We start from the raw sequence: 24,307 nt of genomic DNA, 5'->3' as shown, positions 1-24,307 counted from the left end.
AATCTTTTTATTCCTTTGTTTCTTTTTTTCTTTTTTCTTTTTGTTTTCAGACAGAGTCTCCCTCTGTCGCCCAGGCTGGAGTGCAGTGGCTCCATCTTGGCTCACTGAAATCTCTACCTCCCGGGTTCAAGTGATTCTCCTACCTCAGCCTCCCGAGTAGCTGGAATTACAGGACTGGACAATCACTCCCAGCTAGGTTTTTGTGGTATTTTTAGTAGAGGTGGGGTTTCACCATGTTGGCCAGGCCAGTCTCAAACTCCTAACCTCAGGTGATCCACCCCCCCGGCCCCTACCCACCCCACTGTCGGCCTCCCAAAGTGCTGGGATTATAGGCATGAGCCACCATGCTCGGCCTTTTTATTCTATTGATTGATTGATTGATCAGTTTTCTTGTTAGCACATCTTCAGGTAGGGGCCATCCTTGTCTTGTACAGCTTGTTGAGGTTCTTACATTGTTTTACCGAATATAATATTGTTTGGCATTTAAATTCCCTTTTAAAGTATTTAAATTGGTTTTGGTTTTAATTCTATTTTAAAGCATTTATCGGGTTAAGAAAAAAACTTAGTGACTGAATAAAAAATAGCTGCTTAATTTCATCAGATGCCTTGGCATCTACCAAGATAACTATTCAATGTTTTTATGGTAATGTGATAAATTATATGAACAACCCCATTCACTATTGTTCCCTGACATACACAGGTAGGGTTAATTACTCAGAAATGAATATTACCATGCATTTCTTATTCCATCCATGGCCTTCTGCTCCTTCTTGCCTGATTAGAACCAAGGATAAAGAAAGGAATAAGATGAGCTCATCAACCAGTAATGTCTAGGGCTGTGTATGATTTTTTGTTTTCTAATAGAATTTTAGTAAATTATACATAAACCCCAAAAGTTTAGATTTTTAAAATACAGCACATTGGAAGACCTGAAATAACTGGTGTTTCTATTATGGGAAAACACTGTCACAAACAAATCAGAGTTAGGAAAATGGTGAATGACTTTGGGCTGAAAAACTGTGGCTGATAGCTTCTCTAAAATGCCTGTTAAGACGGTCACTTCCTCGGCAAACCATAAGTGAGGTGAAAATTATCCTGAGAAATAGCAAGAACAAGACCACCACTGAGAGCTGTTCTTGAAATTGGTAGCTTTTCTTGCTCTGCCCACTTTGGTTGCGCTGGACATTGGTTAGGTTATTTCAGGTTAGGGGGTGAGAGTGACCCACAGTGGTTCGTTTTATGTAACTTCTCTGATTGAGTGGGAGTGGGATGTTGTACTGAGAGAGATCTGACGCCAAGTGGGATGGATTAGTGATGTCTGCCGTGGGGTGTAGAAGGAAGTGCTGGTAGCCTGCAAACCTGGGAGTAGAACCACATTGTGTCTAAAGAGAAATATATTCCACCTGCTCTGATAGGAGAATAAGGAAGAGGCATTTGATAGGACTCAGGTAACAATTCTTTTGAATGATTCTGTGACTATGGAGGAAAACCAGCAAAATTGCATTCTACTCACTAAAAGGTAAACTACTGGCCAGGTGCGGTGGCTCATGCCTGTAATCCCAGCACTTTAGGAGGCTGAGGTGGGCAGATCACGAGGTCAGGAGATCGAGATGAGCCTGGCCAACAGGGTGAAACCCTGTCTCTAGTAAAAATACAAAAAATTAGCCGGGCATGGTGGTGGGCGCCTATTAGTTCCAGCTACTCGGGAGGCTGAGGCAGGAGAATGGCATGAACCCGGGAGGCGGAGGTGGCAGTGAGCTGAGATTGAGCCACCGCACTCCAGCCTGGGCGACAGAGCAAGACTCTGTCTCAAAAAAAAAAAAAAAAAAAAGGTAAACTACTGGACACACACCTAACACCATCTTGTTTGTATATTTCAACAATATCAGCCCCACCTCTGAGCCCTCTGGCCATCACTTGCCGTGTCTTCTCCCATTCCAGTCCTTATTCACCCTTTGAACTTGATGCTTGCCAGTCATGAACTTTCTCGCCCTTGCTCTGTCAACAATGCTGGCCCAAAGCAAATGCCTCTTGCATTTTGCTGTGACCCTGTGTCCCTGCTTAGAAAAGCATCATAACATGCCCTTAATTTGCTCAGGGCTCAGGAGCAGACTTGGGGCATTTAAATGACAACTGTTGGGGGCCGGGGGTCAGAGAGGGAAAAGACGTATGGGAATAAAGCCAGCAATGGGGCACAGTCTGACAATAACAATGGTTTTGTTTCGGGTGGCATGATTCTGGGCAATATTTTTGCCTTTTTTTCTATTTTCCTTTTCCTTTTTCTATCTTTTTTTTTTTTTTAGACAGAGTCTCATTATGCTGCTGAGGCTGAGCCTGGAGTGCGGTGGCACGATTGCAGCTCACTGCAACCACCGCCTCCCGGGTTCAAGCAATTCTTGTGCATCAGCCTCCCGAGTAGCTGGGACTACAGGCACCTGCCACTACGCCCAGCTAATTTTTGTATTTTTAGTAGAAACAGGGTTTCACCATGTTGCCCAGCCTGGTCTCAAACTGCTGACCTCAAGTGATCCACCCGCCTCGGCCTCCCAAAATGCTGGGATTATAGGCGTGAGCCACATTGCCTGGCCCTTTTTTCCTATTTTCTAAATGTTGTATATTGTAGTTATATATTTATGTAACTTATTTTAATTGCAAGAAAAAAATTATGCTGGGGAAAAGGGCAAAAGAAGCACATAAGCAACGCACACAAACACACAGATATACGCAAACACACACATACTTATACGATCTCTGGAATAAGGAATGTGGTTTGGATTCCCAGCTCTACTACCTTGTGTGAATTACCTTAGTCTATGTTTGTAACACACACATATCTGTATATTGAACATAACACCTGTCCTGCCTATCTCTGTGGGTTTACCATGGGGCTTGATCCCCATAAAGGCAAATAAATGCTGTGCAAATAGAAGGTGTAGAGTCAGATACAGCCTCTTTGAATTGACACCTCTTTACTTCCCAGCACAGCCTTGCGTATGGTAGCTTGGGAGGTAAACACGCTCGTGTGGAGTATGTCCTACTGCCAAACAATAAAATGCAATGGAATTGGAGCCCAACTAGTTGGTCATTTGCAGCCATTTGGGTGAGGCTGAAAGGGAGGTGGTGAGGCTCAAGTACTGGCCTTAAAGTCAAGGGAATCTGTGCTACTACTTAGTAGAGCTGTGTGTCTTGGAGAAAGCATCGGCTCTCCTCATCTCGGTCTTTTTATCAACCCTGGAAAGGTTGGGTGAGCATCACGTGGTTTTCAGCTCCTGGTCATGGGAACAGAGCTTAATCACCATGTCCCCATCCTCACTCACTTGGTGTCTGTTGAGCAAACTCACTGAATGATAACACGTGTGAATGTGCTAGGGAAGCTATGAAAATGACACACATTTTGGAAGGGAAGTGGAAGAAGCAAGCTAAAGTTGTAGCAAGCACCCACTCGGTGGCATTTCCATACACAGCATGCAGTTTACAGCTTACACACTGCCTGCAAGAGACTGTGAAACAGGCAGGAAGAGCAAGGGTTACAGATGCAGAAAGGTTTGAGATGCGGTGTCACCTGTCTAATCACAGAAGTTAGGAACTGATGAACCAGGGTGTTCAAGCCAATCTCTCCACTGCAAATCAGGATGCCTCAAATCAGGGAGATGGGGCAACCAGGTTGAAGAGCTCAGGACAAAGTCATCGCTGCTTCTGGAGGGGGTTGAGGCCTTGGTGACAAGCACGGCTTCAGGAGAGAGTCAGTCTGAGAGTTGAGTTTTGGCTCCACCACTTTTTGTCTGTGTAACCTTCACCAGCTCACTTAATGTCTAAGCCTCAGTGCCCTTATCTGTAAAATGGGGGCAATAATAGTTCTTTTTTTTTTTTTTGAGACGGAGTCTTGCTCTGTCGCCCAGGCTGGAGTGCAGTGGCCAGATCTCGGCTCACTGCAAGCTCCGCCTCCCGGGTTCACGCCATTCTCCTGCCTCAGCCTCCCGAGTAGCTGGGACTACAGGCACCCGCCACCTCGTCCGGCTAGTTTTTTGTAATATTTAGTAGAGACGGGGTTTCACCGTGTTAGCCAGGATGGTCTCGATCTCCTGACCTCGTGATCCACCCGTCTCCGCCTCCCAAAGTGCTGGGATTACAGGCTTGAGCCACCGCGCCCGGCCAATAGTTCTTTCCCTACAGGATTGCCATGAGTCTAGTTGAGCCAATGCACGTAAAGTGCTCAGCACAATGCCTGGCTCTGGGCAGACATCACTCTTTAGCCATGATTGCTACTTTGTCATCTGTCCATGGCTCTGCAGGCAGCTGCTCACTTAGAGTTTATTAAATGACTAACTGGAGCGTGGCACTTTCCTGGCAGAACCTCCCAAAACAAGCCAACAGTTTAGTCATCAGAGACTAGATGGTTGGAGGGTTGGAGGAATGCAAACACCAGCATGTGTTTATCATTTGTGCTGTTCGGAGCTTCTGTTCCATAAAGCAGCTCCCACAATTGCCTTTGGAAATGAGTACAAGCACGAGGAAAGGGCACTGGTAAGCCTGTTTGCACCACAGCAGTGGCACATCAGGGAGGAAACCAGCTCTGGGAGGTTTGACTGCAAGGTGATGGAAAGGCAGGGCCACACCCGGCCCACCCCATCTGATCTGGTAACAGAGGCTGGCTTGTAGTGGGTGCCAGGGCATGCCTTAAGCCCTGCAGGCACAGCCTCATGATGTTTTCACAGCAACCCCAAAGAGGAGGCCCTGCTACCATCCTCATTTCACAGATAACAAAACAAGGCTTAGGAAAGAAGTGAAGCCACTCTTCCAAGAAATCACAGCTATAACTGGATGAGGGGGGACTTGAACTTAATCTGCACTTTGCCCTTTTAACTCTCTTGCAAAATGTTATCTCTTTAACCCTTTATAATTTGCAAGGCATCTTCCGTTTCTGATCATATCTGACCTACAATTTGTTACGGATATAACTGTGTCCTTCCCCGCTCTCCCAAGTATTCATATGTTGAAATCCTAACTCCCAGCGACACCACTGCAACCTTATTTAGAAATGGAGATTTTGGAGATGTCATTACTTAAGATGAGATTATACTGAAGTAGGGTGGGCCCTAATCCAATACTAGTGTTTTTATAAAGTGGGGGAATTTTGGAGATAGATGCCCACAGAGGGAATGCCTTGTGAAGATGAAGGCAGAGATAGAGGTGATGTGTCTATAAGCCAAAGAACACCAAAGATTGCCAGATCTAGGAGACAGGCATGAAACAGGTTCCTTTGTGACCCTCAGAATGAACGGACCCTGCAGACACTTTGGTCTTTACACTTCCAGCCTCCAGAATGGTGAGACAACACATTTCTGTTGTGTAAGCCACTTGGCTTGTGGTGCTTTGTTACAACAGCCCTAGTAAACTCATATACAACTGTTTTGGGAAATAAAGTCAGCTGTTCCCATTTTATAGGGGAGGAAAAGGAGGAAGAGAAAAATGAAGTGCTACAGGATAAACCGCTAGGAGTGGAAGGGTTAAGAAACCCAATTTGGGCTGGGCGCAGTGCCTCACGTCTGGAATCCCAGCACTTTGGGAGGCCGAGGCAGGTGGATCACCTAAGTTCAGGAGTTCACGACCAGCCTGGCCAACATGGTGAAACCCCGTCTCTGCTAAAAATACAAAAATTAGCCAGGCGTGGTGGCTGGCATCACCTGTAACCCCAGCTACTTGGGAGGTCGAGGCAGGATCATTGCTTGAACCCGGGAGGCAGAGGTTGCAGTGAGCCGAGATTGCACCATTGCACTCCAGCCTGGGTAACAAGAGTGAAACTCTGTCTCAAAAAACAAACAAACACACAAAAAACCCAGTTTGTTGGACCAAGTATTTGCCCCATCCAATCAGAGCTGCTTCTGCACATTATAATATGCCTCATGTCAGCAGAGTGGTTTACAGTGTACAAGAATTCACCACATATGGACTCAATTGATGACACAATAACCATAAAATCCTAGGCAATAACAAGGAACATGGTAGTATCCCCATTTCTAATGGAGGATACTGATGCTCAGACCGGAGTGTGTATTCCAGAGGTGGGAGCAGTGGTAATATCCACAGCATGTTTATCTGCCAGGATGTGACCTTTTATTCATGCATTATCGGATTTGAAGGTATGTCCCAAGATTCATGAATGTTGGTCTCCAGCACAGTTATCTATTTAGTCTAGCAAATAAAGAATCTGTGATTAACATATCAGTACAGATATCTTGGAAAAATCTTGAAATTGGTCCTCTGTTGCCTTTCTGCAAATAAGACATATAAAGTAATTTCTCCATCAACCTCAAAGGCAAACAGAACCTTTCCAGCCTTTGGAAACAGCAGAATCCTGGTCTGTATCTTTTAAAACACAGCCAAGGGCAGTGTGAGTTGACTCTGTCCCTGGCTCACAGGGAAATTCAGTTTTGTGAAGTATTTTCGTCTGAATGACAGGCGTAAAGGCAAGGATGAGCATGTCCTTTGTAACAGGAATGTATTCAGAGCTGAGCTCCCAGACTCCTAACAAGGAGTGCTTAGCTGTGAATAAACCTAATCCTGCAACACGCTGGTCTCGTGGTATAGATGAAATTGTCTGCTTAGAACCTTGATGGGAGATGCTGCACCAGGCTGATGAAAATGCACGGCCTGAGGCCCCAGAAATCTTTTGCAGGGCGTATCCTGTGTTCTCCTCCTTTGGCACCTTGCCAAAGAGTCCCTGACCTCAAATATCTTAACTCTCTGGGGGAAATGCATTTGCAATGCCCTGTAATGCTAACAGCTAACGCTGAGCACTTACTCTCTGTCAGTCATTAAGCTAAGTATCTTTTGTACATTAGGTCATTTAATTCCTCCAAATAGAAACCGAAGGAAGGTAGCATTATTCTCTCCATTTTTCATAGGAAATTACCCAGGCGCATGTCAATGAGGGAGGCAAGCCCATGGGATCTAAAAGCAGTACCTCCTAACTCAGGGTTGGGATAATGGCAAGAGGGAGGAATCGTTTTGCAGAAGAGTCGACACCAGGGCTGAGTATTAAAAGGAATTTTGCAGGAGGACAAGAAAGAGGGAAGGGCATGCAGGCCAAGTTAACAACTGGAACAAAGGCAGGGAGGCGCAGGGACTCAGGTTTCTGAAAACCACAGTGGTCCAGTAAGACCAGAGCGATGGGTGTATTCTGGCGGTTGGTGGGAGTTCCTCCCATCCTGTTGCCTCTCCCCTCCATTCAAGGTCAGCCTCCCCATCACTCTGTGTTCAGCCTGATGAACCTTTTTTCTGTTAAATGTGCCAACCTCCATCTCTCTCTCCAACTTCCAGGCCTTTGCCCAAGCAGTACCTCCTAATTCAGGGTTGAGATAATGGCAAGAGGGAGGAATAGTTTTGCAGAAGAGTCAACACCAAAGCTGAGTCTGGTGTGGCACAGGCCTGGGTCTCACCCCCGCCCAGCTCTCTTCCTCCAGGCTTCATTTCCTGCTTATGTAATGGTCTGACTGTTCACTTCCACCATCCCGGCTGCCCCTGAGCATAGGCCCAGGCTTTTTCTCACCTGCAACTGTGTTTGCAAAGCCTGGCCCGGTGCTTGGCGTGCAGCAGGCAGGCACTCTGTAAGTATTTGTTGAGTGGCATTAGTGGTATGTATTAGTGTCCAGTTGTTGCTACAATAAATTATCTCAAATTTAGGTAAAACTACAAAAATTTATTCTCTTACAGTTCCGTAAATCAGAAGCCTGAAATTGTCTCTTTAGGGCTAACATCAAGGTGTCAGCAGGGCTGGCTCCTTAATTTTTGTGGCTTTTCTGGCTTCTACAGGCTCTTCCCATTGCCAGTATCACATCACCCTTCTTCCGCTGCTTCTGCCATCACATCTGCTCCTCTGACTCCAACCCTCCTGCCTCTCTCTTACATAAGCCCTTGTGATTGTATTGGGTTCATCTGCATGATCCAGGGTCGTCTCCTTGTCTCAGAATCTTTCATTTAATCATACCTGCATGGTCCCTTTTGCCATATGAAGTAACATGTTCAAATATTCTAGGGATTAGGATGTGGACATCTTTAGGGGGCCATCATTCAGCCTGTCACAGATGAATACGCTGAAGCAGAGCTGTGCCTTAACTTCTTTGGCCTGTTGGGCAGCTCGGAGCAGAGCTGGGTGCAAGGGCATGGCAGGGCCTGGGTGCGTGATGGTGCTGGGAAGTTCGAGCTGCAGAAAACACATGAGACTAAGGCCAGCTGGGGGAATGTGCGTGGAAATCGGAAATGTGTGTGTGTGGGCAAGTGACTGGGGTGATTATGTTGAAATGAAAAATCTACAATTCCACTTAAGGGAAAGAAGTCACTCAAGAAGGAAAAAATGAAGGGTAGGGACCTACAGCAAACACAGCAATTGCTTCTGGTGCCCCATTTTGCTCATCTGAAAACTGGGAGAATGGACTAGGTGGGATGGTTTTACGAAGCCATGCAGCTAGGATATTAGGATTGAGGCCAGGGATCCAGAGATTCTAAGGCTGTGCTTCTTCCCCATCTCCCAAGTTCCCTTGATCCCAGCATTAAATAGCCCTTCAATCTCTCCCATTTGCATGTATAATATATGTGTATACTAGCCTATCTATCTTAGCATATATATGATATCTCTATATTGGCTTTATATATAATTCATATGCCATACAATTCACCCACTTAAAGTGTATGATTCAATGTTTTTTTAAAGCATATTCAGAGTTGTGAAATTACCACTACATTAATTTTAGAACAATTTTATCTCTCCAAAAAGAAATGCCATGCCCATCAGCAGTTCCTCTCCATTCTCTCCAAGTCCCCCAGACCTAGGCCACCACGAGTCGGCTTTCTAAATAGCCCTCCAGTGACCTCTGTTCCTCCTGGCTGAGTTCCGTGTATTTGTCCTGTTCAGTGCTGGGAGGTGGGATGCTTGTGCCAGCTGTTGGCCTGTCCTCCCTGCACCTTCCCTTCACGAACCTCTGCATTCAGACTTCCGCCCCCATCATTCTACTGACACTGCTTTCTGAAAGGTCAACAATGAGCCTGGGCCAAATCCAAAGGCTGTTTCTGTATGTACTTACTGGCTTGTCAGTAACAGCCGACACTAATGACCTGTCAGATGGCCGTGGGGGTTCCTTTACTGCTGCCTGTCTGTGGATGCCTCATCCTGTGCCCAAGGACGAAAGATTCACAGACAAGCAGCAATAAAGTGGGGTGCTAGGGTTCTAGTCTTTCCCACCATAGTGGAGACGCTAATGTCCATAGCATGGACTTGAGAGCCAAACTGCCTAGGTCTCAATGGTTTTGCCATGCATTGGCCGTGTGACCTTGGGAAACTTATTCCTCTCTGTATGCCTTCATTCCCTCATTTGTATCACAACATGAGTAACAGTTCTCACCACTGGGGGTAATCATGAGGATTTAATGAATTAATAAATGCAAGGTACTTGGCACATATGAACATGCTATGCTAAGCATTTCCTAATAGAATTATTTTGCTCATTCTTTTGTTCAGTGAGTTTATTCATTATCCCTTTCCAAAAACTTCTATGCATCAGAATGTCCTGGGGTTCCAATTTCCATCAAATTCAATGGTAAGCAGGGACTATGGGCAAGTATCATCTCTCTAGAGCCTCATTTTTGTGATTTGTAAGATGGGGATAATAATACCTGGGTACTATTGTGATGTTGGGAAGTTTAGATCAGTTAATACATAAAGCACTTAGAAAAATGCCTAGTACTTAGCGAATCCTCTAGAAATGTTGGTACTGTAGTAGCAGTAGTAGTAATAGTAGTATCAATCGTAGTAATAATTATCCAGTTTCTCTCACCTGAATGTGGTTGAGGGTTTGACTTGTCTGTGGACGGCTCCACCTGCATGTCCTCCTATGACTTGAAACCAAACTCACATCTAAGCTCATCAACTTTTTCACACCAGTGTCTATCCCCGCTAACTAAAATGCCATTGCTGGCTTCCCTGTTCCTAACCTCCCAGGTTAAAAGACCCTTGGTCATTTCTGACTCTTGCTTCCCCTTTGTCCTTTATTTCTGATTTCCCTTCTGTCAATGGCTGAGATGGGTTTATTCTCTCCCATCCCACACCCCCACTTGGGTTGGTGGTTTACCTACATTCATGCCCCCCAAATTGCCACGGCCTCCCAGCCAGACCGGTTGCCACCAGTTCACCCTCCAAGCCACTGTGTACATGACACAACACACACAGCCTGCTTTTGGGAGACGCTTTTTTTGTTGTTGTTATTTAGTTTTTATTTCATAATCATAAACTTCACTCTGCAATCCAGCCAGGCATGGAAGGGAACAAGGAAAACATGGAACCCAAAGGGAACTACAGCAAAAGTACAAAGATGATAGGATACTCCGAGCAAATGGGGTGCAGGATGCTCTCCTGAGCTACAGAAGGAATGGTCTGGTGGTTAAGATAAAACACAAGTCAAACTTATTAGACTTGTCCACAATCAGCAATGGTGACCTTCTTGCTGGCCTTGCCATTCCTGGACCCAAAGCGCTCCATGGCCTCCACAATCGTCATGCCTTGCCAAAGACCACATGCTTGCCATCCAACCACTCAGTCTTGGCAGTGCACATGAAAAACTGGGAACCATTTGTGTTGGGTCCGGCATTTGCCATGGAAAAGATGCCAGGACCTATATTCTTTAGGATGAAGTTCTCGTCATCTAATTTCTCTCCATAGATGAGCTTGCCACCAGTGCCATTATGATGTGTGAAGTCACCACCCTGACACATAAACCCTGGAATAATTCTGTGAAAACAGGAACCCTTATAACCAAATCCTTTCTCTCCAGCGCTCAGAGTACGGAAGTTTTTTGCTGGCTTTGGAAACTTATCTGCAAACAGCTCGAAGAAGACACGGCCCAAGGGCTCACCATCAACCGCACTGTCAACCCCAACATAGTGGGATTGGCCATGGCGCAGCAGCAGTGTCTGCAAAGCCAGGAGATGCTTTTAAATACTCACCCCACACTGTACTCAGTGCCTCAGAAGGAGCTTCTAAATTTTTAAAGAGGGTCCATGCCAGCTAGTTGAAATCTACCACAGTTAAGTTGGACTTTCCACAGTTTCTCCTTGAGTCTTTGCCTCCTAGTTTGGGGTGGGGTATCTGTTTTGGATGCTTGGCCTCATTCATCCTCTCTGTCCCCTTCTCAATCTGGTGCTGGAGTTGAAGTTTCTTCAGAACTGACAATCACATTGCCACACAGCTTTGACTTAGGCCATTCCACCCTCTCTGTCCTTGGTGTCCCACATTAATCTTTTTTTTTTTTTTTGAGAAGGACTCACTCTGTCACCCAGGCTGGAGTGCCGTGGTGTGATCTCCGCTCACTGCAACCTCCGCCTCCCAGGTTGAGGTAATTCTCCTGCCTCAGCCTCCCGAGTAGCTGGGATGTGCCACCATAACCGGCTAATTTTTTGTATTTTTAGTACAGACAAGGTTTCACCATGTTAGCCAGGATGGTCTCGATCTCCTGACCTTGTGATCCACCTGTGTCAGCCTCCCAAAGTGCCCAAAGTGCTGGGATTACAGGTGTGAGCCACTGTGCCAGGCTGAGGAACTGAATTTTTAATTTGACCTAATTTAAATTAGCTTAAATTTAAATAACCATATGTGACCAGTGGTACCATACCGGAGAGTGTAGCCATAGACTTTCATATACATAATGTAAAATAGTAAAGACAATGTCTTTTTTTTTTTTTTTTTTTTTTTTTTAAAGACAGGATCTTCCTCTGTCACCCAGGTTGGAGTGCAGTTGTGCGATCTCAGCTCACTGCAGCCTCCACCCCCCCAGACTCAAGTCATCCTCCCACTTCAGCCTCCTGAGTACCTGGGACCATAGGTATGTGCCACCACGCCTGGATAATATTTTATATTTTTAGTAGAGATGGGGTCTCACCATGCTGCTCAGGCTGATCTCGAACTCTCGGGCTCAAGCAATCTGCCCACCCTGGCCTCCCAAAGTGCTGGGATTACAGGTGTGAGCCACCATGCCTGGCCCAGATCCTGTCTTCAATAGAACATTTAAAAAATTATTGAGATCTCTGTGCAGCCCTCTGTGTGCTATGAAGTGGCAGATGGGGGAAGGCAATTTTAATCAGAGACCACAGGTGTATCTAAGTGCGAATCTTTACAGTGATCATACTTGGGGCCAGGGTGGGCCTCAGGGAAAGGAGAAGATGAAATGGTGTCATGCCTCTTAGGCCCCATATTCTCCAACAGCAATCCCGCCACTCGGGATGTCAGCTCATACTCTTCTGCCTGGCAGCAAAGGGGTCCATGATTTGACTCCATTGACCGAACCAATCTTAATTCCTCTCGTCTGTAGTCAACAATCTCTGCTTTTCTCTCTACTCCACCCACTCCATACTCATTCCCACTTCTGTGATGTTGTTCACATTGTCCCTCCTGCTTGTAATATCTATTTTTGGTAACTCCAGTATCATCCAAATCATTCCTATCCTTCCCATCCCAAGGAAGCCCCACCTCATCTGTAAAATCCATCTCTCAACATTCTCTCTCTCTCTCTCTCTCTTTTTTTTTTTGGAACGGAGTCTTGCTCTGTTGCCAAGGCTGGAGTGCAGTGGCATGATCTTGGGACACTGCAACCTCCACCTCCCAGGTTCAAGTGATTCTCCTGCCTCAGCTTCCCAAGTAGCTGGGACAATAGGCGTTGCCACCATGCCTGGCTAATTTTTTGTATTTTTATTAGAGATGGTGTTTCACCCTGTTGGCCAGGCTGGTCTCGAATGCCCAACCTCAAGCTAACCACTTGCCTCAGCCTCCCCAAGTGCTGGGATTACAGGTGTAAACCACTGAGCCTGGCTAACATTCACTCTTAATATTGTTCTCTCTTGTTTTCAAATCCAGTTGTTGAAATTAATATTCTGTGATTGCATACTACGTTACTAATTGTTTTATAGATTTTATTTTTGTCTCAGACATTAAATTATAAACTCAAGGGCAGGAAACACGTTGTCTATGACTTCTGTAGATTTTACATTCTAAAACAGGATTGTCATATAGCACATAGTAGGTGCTCAGCAATGTTACTGCTGCTTAGTGGACAAATACAAGTATTAACATGTTGTCTATGACTGCTGTAGACCTGACATCCTAAAAGCAGATTAGAACACAGCACACAGTAGGCGCTCAACACTGTTACGGCTGCTTGGTTGAAAAACGCAAGTAGTTTTTATTTCTTTTCCATCTCTAAACCGTTTGGTGAGATTAACTTTCTTCCAACTTAATGTACAGCTGCACATTTAGTATCTGGAAGCAAACCCGAGGCTGAAGTAGGCCCACTCTGCTTTGTGAATTAAATTTACAATAAAGTCAAAGACAGATGGCTAAGAGGAAACTTGAATCGTCTCTGATATTATTAAATCTTCTAGTTTGAGGCTCAGAGAGCCCAAGAAAATTTTCTTTGAATCCCTATGGGCTTTCTATTCCATAGATGAAGTTATAGAGCTGGCTTGAGAAGCAATTTTGTGCAATCATTTACCGAAGGGGAGGGGAAAAATCATTATAGTCCTTCAGAGGTTTGCAAGTAATAAGCATGTTATACTCTCCTCAGGCCCGGAAGAGCTGCGTGGGCTTGATAAATAGCCACGTTTGGTCTGACTGCAGCGCTAAACAGGTGTCTGTAAATATTGCAGAAAGCCGGCAGAAAGTTGGTGGGCGTTCTTGATGACTGGCTGTGGGTGCTGTTGTTGGCAAACAGGCTACAGCTGTCTCGCTCCTTTCTGTGGAGGACTACTCTGCTACAGGAACCTAGAATTCCTTTGTCTTGCTGGTGACTGTCTTTGCCATCATGGCTTCTTTCAAAAGCAGTGGTTCTCAAGTAGCAGTGGTTTTGCCCCTACCCTTGTCCCATCCAGGAGACATCTGACAATGTCTGGGGACATTTTCTGTTGCCACCGCTGGCAGTACAGGAGTAGAGGCCAAGGTTGCTGCTCACCATTCTACAGTGCACAGGGCGGTCCCTCCCTACCCAGCAAAAAAATTACTCAGCCCAAAATCTCAGTCATGCCCAGGCTGAGAAACCCTGCCTTTTATTTATTTATTTTCTTATTTTGAGAAACCTTGTCTTAACATAATCTTTTAAAATTATAGCTTGTTCATTCATTCATTCACCCATCCATTCATTCATTAATTCACTCATTCAACAAATATTTATTGTTAAAATATGGAAAATATCCAACTACGAGACCATCCTGGCGAACACAGTGAAACCCCATCTCTACTAAAAAAATAAAAAAAACTAGCCGGGCGAGGTGGCGGGCGCCCGTAGTCCCAGCTACTTGGGAGGCTGAGGCAGGAGAATGGCGTAAACCCGGGAGGCGGAGCTTGCAGTGAGCTGAGATCTAGCCACAGCACTCCAGCCTGGGTGACAGAGCGAGATTCCGTCTCAACAAAAAAAAAAAAAAAAGAAAAAGAAAATATCCAACTAGTCCTCTTTCTCTGTGTTGGTGGATTGTTTCATTCACAGAGTAAGTTATGTATTGAGCATCTATTCCATGCCAGGCACTGGGGTCTGGAACAATATAATCTAGGTCTTCCCTCATGTAGGGTTTAAATTCTAGTGGAGGGGAGGCAAGAGTCCAAACAAGTTGACGAATAAGAGGATCATTTCAACTGGCAGTAAATACAATGGAGAGTATAAATGGGGTAAAGGGAGAGAGAATGGCCTGGGTTGCAGTGGCTGTGCAGGGTGCTACTTTCAAGAGTGGGGCTGGGGAAGGCTTCTCTGTACAGGTTATACTGAGGCTGAGACTTGAAGAAAGCAGACTGTCAAAAATTGGGAAGAGGTGTGTTCAAAACAGAAGGAGCAACACGTTCAAAGGCTCAAGACAGGGAAGGCCTGGGTAGGCTCAAGGACCAAAAACATGCATGGTGCTGAAGCTTGGGTGGAGGAGGTGAGGTTGAAGGAGGAGGTGAGGGTAATGGATGGGCAGGAGTCAGACAGTGCAGGGCCTTACAGACCTCAACGAGGAATTTAGACTGCACTTCAGGTATAGCAGGAAGCCGTGGGAGGATTTTAAGCTAGGTTAGACATGATCTGGTTTAGGTATTTCTTGAGTCCACCCAGCTTAGATGACAGAACTAAGAATAAAGATGGAAGAAGTATGTTCAAGGTAAAGTCCCAGACTTGCTTGCATATGATCCATGACTCAGTCAAGCAAGCGGCCAGCCTTGGCTTTCTCATCTCTCGTTACTGCTGGTCCTGAGTACCTTTGCTCTGCATCCTTAGTGGACTCAGTCTTTGAGCCAGTGCTGACAACCCCAGCATGCATGGAGCTCCATTTCCCCCAGCACTGAGGGTTGGAGATGAGTCTTGCTGCCTCATGTGCACTATCTGTGCCTGGTCAGACCCTCCTTAATGCTAGCTGAGCTTTCCCATTGGGAGCCTTCCTGGTCTGTAGTTAGCATGCTTTTCCTATTCCTTAGTTGGATTGAGATCTTCCTTGAATATGAGACTTCTGTAGTTGCCTAGTTGCCCAGGATCCTGCCTGGCAATTTCAGCTTCTGTCCTGATGGATAACACCCTTGGGACCAGGAGGTGGCACCTCCTGACTCCGAACCTATAGCAGCCCCCATGCTGCTTAGAGTAAAACCCAAATTTCCATCCAGCCCTTGCTAACCTACTCAGAGTCTCCTTGTACCATTCCCTCCTTGGCTCACAATAATCCACCTTTGGGATTTACCAAAATCTTTTGTTCCTCACCCCTTTGTTTTTGGGGGTCTCCTTGTGTAGAATTCTCTCCCTTTAGTTTCTTGCCTCCTTCATGTTCCAGCTCACATGATACCCACTCAGATAAACCTTCCCTCTTTAAAGTTTCTCTACAGCATGCATTCTCAATAAGCATGGTATCACCCTAGTGGGGTGAACATTGACTCTTGGAAGATAAAAAAAAATTGCTCTTTTAATATACAAAATACAGACATACATACAGGACCTAAACATACACATACTTGCACATACACACACATATGGTAGTAAAACTTCATGAGTTTATTGATTAGGCAAAATAATATCTAAAAAGCCTCCTTAGAGGAGCAACAATGAAAAATAAGTTAAGCAACATTGCTCTGTAGAAACTAAGTCTCCCCTTTCCTTTCACCAAGATATATCCTAATTTATCTCCTTCTAAGAACTTATTATGACAGGCAACTACCATGCTTATTGTATTTCAGTATTTCCTATCTCCTCCTACTCCTCTGAATGCAAACTCCATGAAGTCTTGGGATCTTGGCCATTTGTTCATCATTGTATCTCCAGCATTTGCTCAGTACTGGGCACACAGTAGTTGTTCAATAAATATTTGGTGATTCAATTACCATTGTAACCAAGGGGTGATTTCAAATACTGGAACAGGAACCCACTGGGCCAAGTGGACTCCTCTTGGATTTCAATTCTCACTTAAATGCTGACAGATTTGTTGGGTCCTTTTGGACACTGAGTTCAAGTATAAGTCACCTTCTCTGGCCCATGGACAAGTTAACCTCTTACCTTTTTTCTTGATGATTCCCAGTTTTCTCTCCTTCCTAACCACTGAGAACCCAGTAACCAGGTAGCCCAGCCCTTTCCCTATTCCATTGAGATATGATAGTGAATACCATATGGGTGTCTGACTCATTGAATTAAAAACATTTAAAGAAAATTATAGCAATAGGCTAGCTGTATTGGCAATTACACAGCAGAAGGCATGCACAATTATCTGATTTGATTTAGCACCAAATTGAATCACAGAGAGCATCTGCAATAGAAAAAAGACTGGAAGGAAGCAAACCAAAATGTTAACAATGTTATCCTTCTCTGGAATGTGGACTTGCAGTTTATTTTCTCCTTAAGTTTCTGGTTAATTGAGGAATTTCTGTAATGCGTATTTATTTAATCTTAAAAAACAAACAAGGTTTTTGGTGGCTAAAGGTTTTAAGTCCATCCATGACACTGCAGTATTAAAGAGAGATATAGGCACATTCCTGGTCTACTGATCTAGGACCAGTTATATTTGAATATACAGTGACCCCCAAAGAGCCTTTCTAGTGGTATTTCTGTGCTTAGAGAAGCCACTGGATTTGGACCAATGTAATCATTTAGGCAAACAGACACAGCCTTCTTGCCAGAAGCACACCCACTAGAACTTTCATACTTGTTATTTTTTTAAAGATATTTGTGACTTGCAAAAGTACAACAAAGTAATTGTATCATAAGGCCCTTCCCTCAGACAAAATGCAAAACAATAAAAAAAAAAAAACACATTCCCACATATTTTAAAATATTTTTCAGGGGCTTCATGGCTCCCTGAAGCCAAAGTTACAAAATCCTGACTTAGGTTTCTTAGTGAAATGCCTCTTAAAATTCAGGCCACATCTCTTCATTTCTTCTACTAGCTGCCATTAACTGATTTACCAACTGCCCAAACCTTCCCCTTACTTAAAGGATTTTCTAGACCCTACCTCCTCCTAGCAAGGGTCATATGAACTAATACAAGCAGTTCATGTTTCAGTATCCTTCAAGGCTCCATTAGGGGTTCTGAATGTCCTTGTGATCAACGAATGCTTTCAAATACTATAACTTTTGGAAGATCAACTAACAAAAAGACTCCATCCAACATCAGACCCAACAATTCAGTAGTAATTCCAAAGTCCATCGTGATAGCTAATATCTCATCGGGGCTCAAGGCATCCAGCTGAGCACACAAATCTTTTTAGCTCAGAGCCACTATCTGCTCTGACATTGATCTCTTATGTACTCACAAAGTGACAATAATATATGATGCCTCAACAATGTACACACGCTCTTGTAACCACACCAAATTATAGACATCCATAAAAATTTGGTGGCCTTACCTGGGAAAGGTTCATAGCACAAATGGTGTGATGAGGCACGTAGTCTGCAAATCACCAAAGAACTTAAAGTATTTCCTATATCCAAAGTCCTATTCTATGGTACAGGTGACTTTTAGGACCCTCATTTAAAACAAACCCATCTGGGAAAAAAATCATGTAGTAGAACATTGTATTTGGCTGCCCAAACCTTCCTGAGTTAGAGATTATCTTCAGAGGAAAAGCACCATTCTTACCTCCTCCAGAGCCCACAAGGAGTCCACCACAGGCTTGATCTTCTTCTGGTTGTAGAGCCCTATGAGTTTTTCCACCACTCCCCGAATGAGGCCCGCCCGGCCTTGTTTGAAGAGCAGATTTAAAAGGGAAAACCCCGCGATGACTTTGTTCTCCTCGTACAGCTTGATGGGGTTCACCTTCTCCACCTGCCACCACTGCAAAGAGAGGTGGTATCGGGTTATAGGAACTCAATATCAGGGTTAAGGCCACATTTGCAGCATTGCTGATGTCCTCAGCTACTACAGGGGGAGCGTGGGGCTGCAGCTCAGCAGACTCCAGCTGGCCAAGGGGTTGCTCTTGGTGGTGAATTTTATTTTTTATTTTTAGTTTTTGAGATGGAGTCTCGCTCTGTCACCCAGGCTGGAGTGCAGTGGTATGATCTCAGCTCTCTGCAACCTCTGCCTCCCAGATTCAAGCAGTTCTCTGCCTCAGCCTCCTGAGTAGCTGGGATTACAGGCGCCTGCCATCATGCCCAGCTAATTTTTGTATTTTTGGCAGAGACGGGGTTTCACCATCTTGGCCAGGCTGGTCTTGAACTCCTGACCTCGTGATCCACCTACCTTGGACAGTGGTGTATTTTTTTTAAAGCATCTATTTTGCTAGGCACTGTTGCAAGTTCATAGGAAGCCATAGATAGTGATGCTTATGAGACGCTCAGGTCTAAGTGGGAGAGAGAGATCAAAACTAACTACAAGGCCACATGTAGTTGGAACATTAAGTACACGGTCAGGCTCATCAGCTTCGGAGTTGAACTGTTGCTCTACAATGTTCTGTTATTAAGTGTAAAGCACTCGGCTCAGTGAATGGTGGTGGTGATGATGGGGTTAAAGGAAGTAGGATGGCAGGAAAGTTTACACAGTGTGGTGGGGGACATGACTGAGGTGGCGTCTCTGACTGCAGGAGCAGCTTTCCTGGGGGAGTGGTTATGACAAGGCTAAATCTGGGGAGGTGGGTAGGGATCCACTGGATAAAGAAGAGGGAGGAGGGGTGATTTAGGAAGAAGGGACAGCATGAAGAAATGATGAGGTCAAATTGTTGGGACTGAATCAGTGGTTCTGAACTGGGGTAGTTTTGTCCCCAACCCTGGGTAGAAGCCAGGGATGCAAGTAAACATCCCACAATGCTCAGAACAAAGAATATTCACAGCAAAGAATAATCCACAACAAAGAATTACCCAGCCCCAAATATCCATAGCACTAAAGCCGAGATGCCCTGGACTAAAATTCTGGGTGAAATACCTACAAACTATTCAGTATGGCCATCTCTTTTCCAGTCTCTCATCTCCTCCCTTCAAGTATCAAAATAAGTAAATAATCCACTAGAAACCTAGAGAAATGGGGATCCAACTGCTTTGTTGTGATTTAATTGCTTTTCCTTTGGTGCTGGTTATAGCTTAGAAATCCAAACGTCCAGTTTCTGGGGGATTCTAGGAGATAAGATGTTCAATATCATTTCAATACAGGATGCAAAGAGGAATGTGATGGGCATTTAGAAACATTGATAGTATTTATGTTATCATTGAGCTCATTTATATCCTCTTTCCAAAAAGAATTAAGGAGACTGACTAAAGTGAAAATGTTTATTTTTTTTAAATTGGGAAGCTCATGTCATTAGGAGAATAAGCGTGGAAAAGATAGGGTGAAACCAATGATGAGGTTAATATAAAAAATTATTTACAAAAGCACATTTGGAGAGGGCTGGGGGACCAAGAAGAGCCACGCATTTGACCTTAGGTTTCTTGGCTTCCAATTTTGATGGTTTTACCTGGCAAGGGTTCGTGGCACAGAAGGTGTGGTGAGGCATGTGGTTTGGAAACCACCAAATAACTTAAAGTATTCCTTACATCCAAAATACTATTCTATGGGACAGTGATTTTTAGGACCCTCGTTGAAAACAAACCAACTTGGGAAATACAGCAAATATAGAAAAATAATAACTTGACTCACAGTGTATCTGCAATGCCTCAGTGAATATTTGTGGAATGAATGCTTGCTGCAAATGTACACTTGCTGCACAGTTGTGGTTAAGAAGGTTATAGAGCTGAATGCCTAGTTTTGAATCTCAGCTTTGTCACTCATGAGCTGTGTGACTTTAGGCAAATCTCTTAACTTCTCTGTGTTCAGTTTCCTCCCTGATCCTCATGAGGTGGTTATGAGGAGTAAATGTGTTAATGCATATGAAGTGCTTAGAATTGTCTCTGCTACATACGAGGTGCTCTATAAACATATGCCATTTTTCTTATCTTAATTTGAACAAGATGTTTTTGGTTTAGTGAATAAGAGCTCCAAATATGGAGTCAGATTGCTCTGTAAATGTTAACTTCCTCTATGAGTATCATCATCGTTATGGCGTGAAAGAAAATGGCATGTTTGGCAAATAGTGAGGCATAAACTCTGCAGCAATTTTAAGATGCAACATCATTAAGATAGCTGAGTGGGAAATTCCTGTATAATTTCCGTCGACCTTTAATTTCTAAGCCTCTCTTGAATACATGCAAATTTTTTTTTCTAGAACTTTTCAGAGCAAAGTTCCACCTCTTGGTAGGCCCTCTGTTCAGTTTTCTTCCAAATGACCCTTAGTGTTTGAGCAGGCCTCTGAAAGAAAACATCCTCATTCTTGACCTCCAGGTACAAAGTGTTCTGGTAATGGGAACCCCTGCTTTGGGCAGAGGAATCTCCATCTCCATCCTGGCTGTGCATTTATGAATGCCTTCGCTGAGCATGGGCACGCTGCAATTATTTCATTAACAGTGTGTGTTGGGATTGTGCATTTAGGGGAGAAAGGGAAAACACTTCTTACAATTGTATGTAATTTGGGACCAGTGTGGTTACCCACAGCAGTCTGTCAATATCATGTTAATTACAGTCACAGCAACACAGCAGCTGTGCATGGCACAAAGCCTGTCTTCAGGGGACACACTCCAGACAGCATCCTTCATTATACTCCATTCTTGCTCCTCCTGTAGGTTCTGTAATCAGGATGATCCTTGACCCATATTTTAAAGCCCAAATGCATAGAGAGGACCTTTGATTCAAATCTCACAAGTGTAGGGAGTTATTATCCATTCCAGAATGTTTGGAGCTGAAGTTTCTGGCAGCCAATGTTGGCACTTTGAGAGCATATGAATACCCCATAGTGCCACACTTAGAATGAATTCCAAACTCCTTACCATACTTTTCCCTGACCACTTTGTTTTAATTGCCTCCATCCACCCTGCTATTTTCTATTTTAGCACTCCATTTTTATCCCCTTCAGAGGTTTAGTAGCCATTTATAATCATGTTATTAACACATCTTGCTTCTTTTGGGTTCATCTCCCTCATTAGTATATAAGAACCAAAAAGGCCCAAAGTGCACCTATCTTCTTTACTGTGATAGCCTGGTGCTTGGCACAATACCACAAACAGCAGGTGCTCAGAAAATGCTTGTCAAGTGAGTGGCTCAATCGACGCTGCACTGGCACATAGAAGTCCAAAAGTAGAGGGGGCTAAAACAAACCCTTGTGAAAAGTAGCAATCCCCTGTTGGGAAGGGGTAAAAATGAAAGTTCCTACCATTTGACCCAGCAGTCCCATTACTGGGTATATATCCAAAAGAAAATAAATCGTTCTATCAAAAGGACACATGCACCCGTATATTCATTGCCATTCTATTCACAATAGCAAACACATGGAATCAACCTAGGTGCCCATCAATGGTGGACTGAATAAAGAAAATGTGAGATATATACACCATGGAATACTATGCAGCCATAAAAAAGAATGGAATCATGTCCTTTGCAGCAACATGGATGGAGCTGGAGCCCATTTTCTTAATGAAATTAATATAGAAACATAAAACCAAATACTGCATGTTCTCTCTTATAAGTGGGAGCTAAACATTGGGTACTCATGGACATAAATATGGGAACAATTAACACTGTGGACCACTAAAGGGGACTGGGAGGGGGACAGGGGTTGAAAAACTAACTATTGGGTACTATGCTCACTATCTGAATGAGAGGATCATATGTACCTCAAAATTCAGCATCATACAATATACCCAGGCAAAAAACCTGCACATGTACCTCCTGAATCTAAAAAGTTGAAATTATTTTTAAAAACACCTTGGAATGTGCAAAGATAAAAATAAGGAATATTGGCTGGTGCTGGGGTACTGGTGGTTCATTTCAAAGAAGAGAAGGAATTTGGACTGGGAAAGGAGTGCTGAAATGATATTTTAATTTAATTTAATTTTACTTCATTTTTAGATGAAGTCTCGCTCTGTCACCCAGGCTGGAGTGCAGTGGCACGATCTCGGCTCACTGCAAGCTCTGACTCCCAGGTTCACGCCATTCTCCTGCCTCAGCCTCCCGAGTAGCTGGGGCTACAGGTGTCCGCCACCATGCCCGGCTAATTTTTTTTGTATTTTTGGTAGAGACGGGGTTTCACCATGTTAGCTAGGATGGTCTCAATCTCCTGACCTTGTGATCTGCCCGCCTCAGCCTCCCAAAGTGCTGGGATTACAGGCGTGAGCCACTGCGCCTGGCCGAAATGATACTTTAAAAATTAAGTTTGGCCAGGTGCAATGGATCACGCCTATAATCCCAACACTTTGGGAGGATGAGGCAAGCAGATTTCTTGAACCCAGGAATTCGAAAGCAGCCTGGGTAACAGGGTGAAACCTTGTCTCCACCAAAATAATAAATTAGCCGGGCGTAGTGGCACGCACCTGTAATCCCAGCTACTTGGGAGGCTGAAACAGGAGGGTTGCTAGAGTTCAGGAAGTGGAGGTTGCAGTGAGCCAAGATCACACCACTGCACTCCAACCTGTGTGCAGAGAGCTAGACTCTGTCTTAAACAGGTTCAAGCCCACATTAGTATGATTCTAGCAAGTATAGCTCCAGATAGGAAGATAGATATTGCTTCGCAATGGCAGACAAACGAACCACCATATTTAAAGCATGATCACCCAAGAGAGTGGTTCATGAGCTTGCCCAAGTGTAAGAGTCACCCCAGTATCTTGTTAAGGTCATAGGGTCCTCATTTCTATCTCCAATTCAAGAGGATGGGGACACAGAGAAATCTCCAGTACCCCCAGAGACCTAGTCAGAAAGTGGCAAAGTGAAAGGCTGTCCTCTCTATGGAGCAAAGAAAATTCGCTAATGCTAAGTTCATTTTTGACCAATGATTAAAGACACCAACACTTAAGCAATTTTGACTGAAAGCTGAAGCTTTCTTGAGTTTCACTGACACTCCCACGTTTCTGTTTCATTTAGACAAAAGTAGTCTAAATTCTGGTCCTGTCCATTTGCAGGGAGCAGGGCAGGAGTGAAGGCTTTATTGGAAATGAATGATGAAAATGAAAGACAAGATTAAGTCAGTGCCTTATGATAGAAGAGCTCACAGCTGGGTGTGGTGGCTCCCGTCTGTAATCCCAGCACTGTGGGAGTCCGAGGTAGGCGGATCACGAGGACACATTGAGACCATCCTGGTCAACATGGTGAAACCCCATCTCTACTAAAAATACAAAAATTAGCTGGGCGTGGTGGCGCATGCCTGTAATCTCAGCTACTAGGGAGGCTGAGGCAGGAGAATTGCTTGAACCAGTCAGAGGTTGCAGTGAGCTGAGATCATGCCATTGTACTCCAGTCTGGCAACAGAATGGGACTCTGTCTCAAAAAAAAAAAAAAAAAAAAAAACCAAAAAGCTCACAACATGTGAATCAACATGCCACAACAGTACATCAGATGTGCCTGGATACTTACTGATTTTGCAAAGCTGAAGAAGCTCTTGGTCTCTCCAGTTACCATGTTGGATGAGCCTGAAAATGAAAGATTCCCACATTAAGCAACTGCTAATGAAAATTGACATCTCTTGTTATGCATGAAAAAAATGGCAATTGTTTGGTCCGGAACTGGCAAAATCTTGAAAACAAATTTAATTAAGCCTTGGCAAAGTGAGGGGAATGAGAATGAGGCATCAAGTTGACTATTTTAGCTGAGTGTCCCTAATCAAAGAGAAAGTGACATTTCTCATGGTGACCGTTTCATTACTTTGAAAAATTGGGCATGTAGCAAAAATATGATGTAGGCCAACATTTGAATAAAATATGAGTTGCCGAAATGTCTCTTTAGGTCTGTTCTTTGAGACTGAGAAGGGAGCTCCTTAGTG

General features: G+C 44.2%; 1 protein-coding gene across 1 annotated transcript in view; it reads right to left on the bottom strand.

Annotated features, from left to right (window-relative positions):
* Positions 1-24,307, bottom strand: part of VAT1L (vesicle amine transport 1 like) — a 185,737-nt gene that overhangs the window by 74,427 nt on the left and 87,003 nt on the right. Inside the window, exons 6-7 of the mRNA XM_007994140.3 lie at positions 23,902-23,957; positions 18,118-18,312 (exon numbers count right to left, since the gene is read on the bottom strand). Coding sequence (XP_007992331.1) covers positions 18,118-18,312; positions 23,902-23,957 — 251 coding nt within the window. The remainder of the gene's footprint in view (positions 1-18,117; positions 18,313-23,901; positions 23,958-24,307) is intronic.

The sequence above is a fragment of the Chlorocebus sabaeus genome, chromosome 5, assembly GCF_047675955.1.
Source record: "Chlorocebus sabaeus isolate Y175 chromosome 5, mChlSab1.0.hap1, whole genome shotgun sequence".
In the NCBI taxonomy this organism is placed as follows: Eukaryota; Metazoa; Chordata; class Mammalia; order Primates; family Cercopithecidae; genus Chlorocebus; species Chlorocebus sabaeus.
The sequence above is the reverse complement of the archived record's forward strand: the minus strand, read 5'-3'. Positions and strand labels throughout refer to the sequence as shown.